The 1,543-nt window shown below is 42.1% G+C and overlaps 1 gene segment (V, D, J or C); it reads left to right on the top strand.

The window, feature by feature from the left end:
• Nucleotides 1-461: 461 nt before the first annotated feature.
• Nucleotides 462-1,106, top strand: LOC105309067. The segment is given in 2 exon segments: nt 462-539; nt 712-1,106. Coding segments are annotated over 2 exon segments (447 nt in total).
• Nucleotides 1,107-1,543: the final 437 nt, after the last annotated feature.

Below are 1,543 nucleotides of genomic sequence, written 5' to 3'. Positions count from 1 at the left end.
ACACCTCTGAAGACCATGTTAGAATGCAATTACATTTAAGGCAAAGTTACCAAACTCCCTGTGTTCTAAATTAGTGACCACTAAATCAAATGTGCTATCATGACATTATGTGTCCCCACAAAACACCCATTCTCAGTTATCATTTTCTACTTGCAATAAAGAAATATATACATAGATATACATTTGAATTATGTGAGCCCTGATAAACTTTCCTTCTCTTAAAATCTCTTATGTCAATTTTTTTACGGAAAGGGTATTACAAATTCGTTGTTAGGAAATACAGAAATGCATGTTCAGAAGTTTTCTCCATGGTGTCTGAAGGGGGCAGTGCCTCCTTTCATAGACAAATTCAGCTAAAAGCACAGCTGTTCATTCATATGTGAAGTAGAAGACTCTGTGGAAGGAAATGAATGAAGTGCAGAAAGCTGAGGTCAGATTCACCGTTCCCTGGGCAGGAGAGGAGACAACCAGAGTCTTCACAGGAGAAATGGGCAAACTCTTTGGAGCATCACTGTTGATTCTGTGGCTTCAGACTGACTGTGAGTTTGGGGTGGGAGGTTGGAACGTAGTAGGAAAACTCCAAGGAATGCTACAAGCCTGGGAGATGAGATGGTTGGGGAATTCTGTGTTGTTTTGCTCTCTGGCTCATACCGGTTTTCCGTGGAAACTTTAAGAATAAAATTAAAAATCTGTCACTGTCTTTCCAAACAGGGGTAAATAGTCAACAGAAGAATGGTGACCAGCAGCAGGTTAAGCAACATTCTCCAACCCTGAGTGTGCAAGAAGGAGGAATTTCTATTCTGAACTGTGACTACAATAACAATATGTTTGATTACTTCTCATGGTACAAAAAATATCCTGCTAAAGCTCCTGCACTCCTGATATCCATAAGTTCAGGTGTGGATAAGAAAAATAAAGATGAAAGAGTCACAGTCTACCTCAACGTAAGTGCCAAACACCTGTCTCTGCACATTGCGAACTCTCAGCCTGGAGACTCGGCCTTGTACCTCTGTGCAGCGAGAGCACAGTGCTCTCCAGGCACCTGCAGCCTGTACTCAAACCTGCAGCTGGGGCCAAGCCAACCCCTACTCTGGGTCTCAGACTAAGAGGCACATAGACTTGCTTCCATTTACCAATGGCAGGTAGAGAAAATGTCCTTTACAGGACGTGAGCAATCTGAGCTTTAAGGAAGACTGGTACATGACCAAGTCCTACAAATGAGTTAGGAATTTTCCCCATGCCATAGGGTGTCCAAGAGTCTAAACAGTCTCTGTTTTATTTCCAGAATGAGGTTCCTGCTCTAGCAAAGGCACCAATCCCCTGTGATGCTTTTTTCCCACCAGCACTTGGAACTCAGATACTCTGTTTCTCATGTTATCTAGGCATTTGAGAGGGAGAAACCAGGGTCCTAATGCAAGTTCCCCCAATGAGTGTTTGTGTTCCTGTGAGTCCATCAATCATGTGCTTTCTTTCGGTGTAAAATGAACAAAATGATTCCTGATTATTGTTTCTGAATGACTGTGCCTTTATAGTAAATAAATTT

This window comes from Pteropus vampyrus, unplaced genomic scaffold, assembly GCF_000151845.1.
Source record: "Pteropus vampyrus isolate Shadow unplaced genomic scaffold, Pvam_2.0 Scaffold664, whole genome shotgun sequence".
Taxonomy (NCBI): Eukaryota; Metazoa; Chordata; class Mammalia; order Chiroptera; family Pteropodidae; genus Pteropus; species Pteropus vampyrus.
This window is presented reverse-complemented; position numbering and strand designations above follow the sequence as displayed.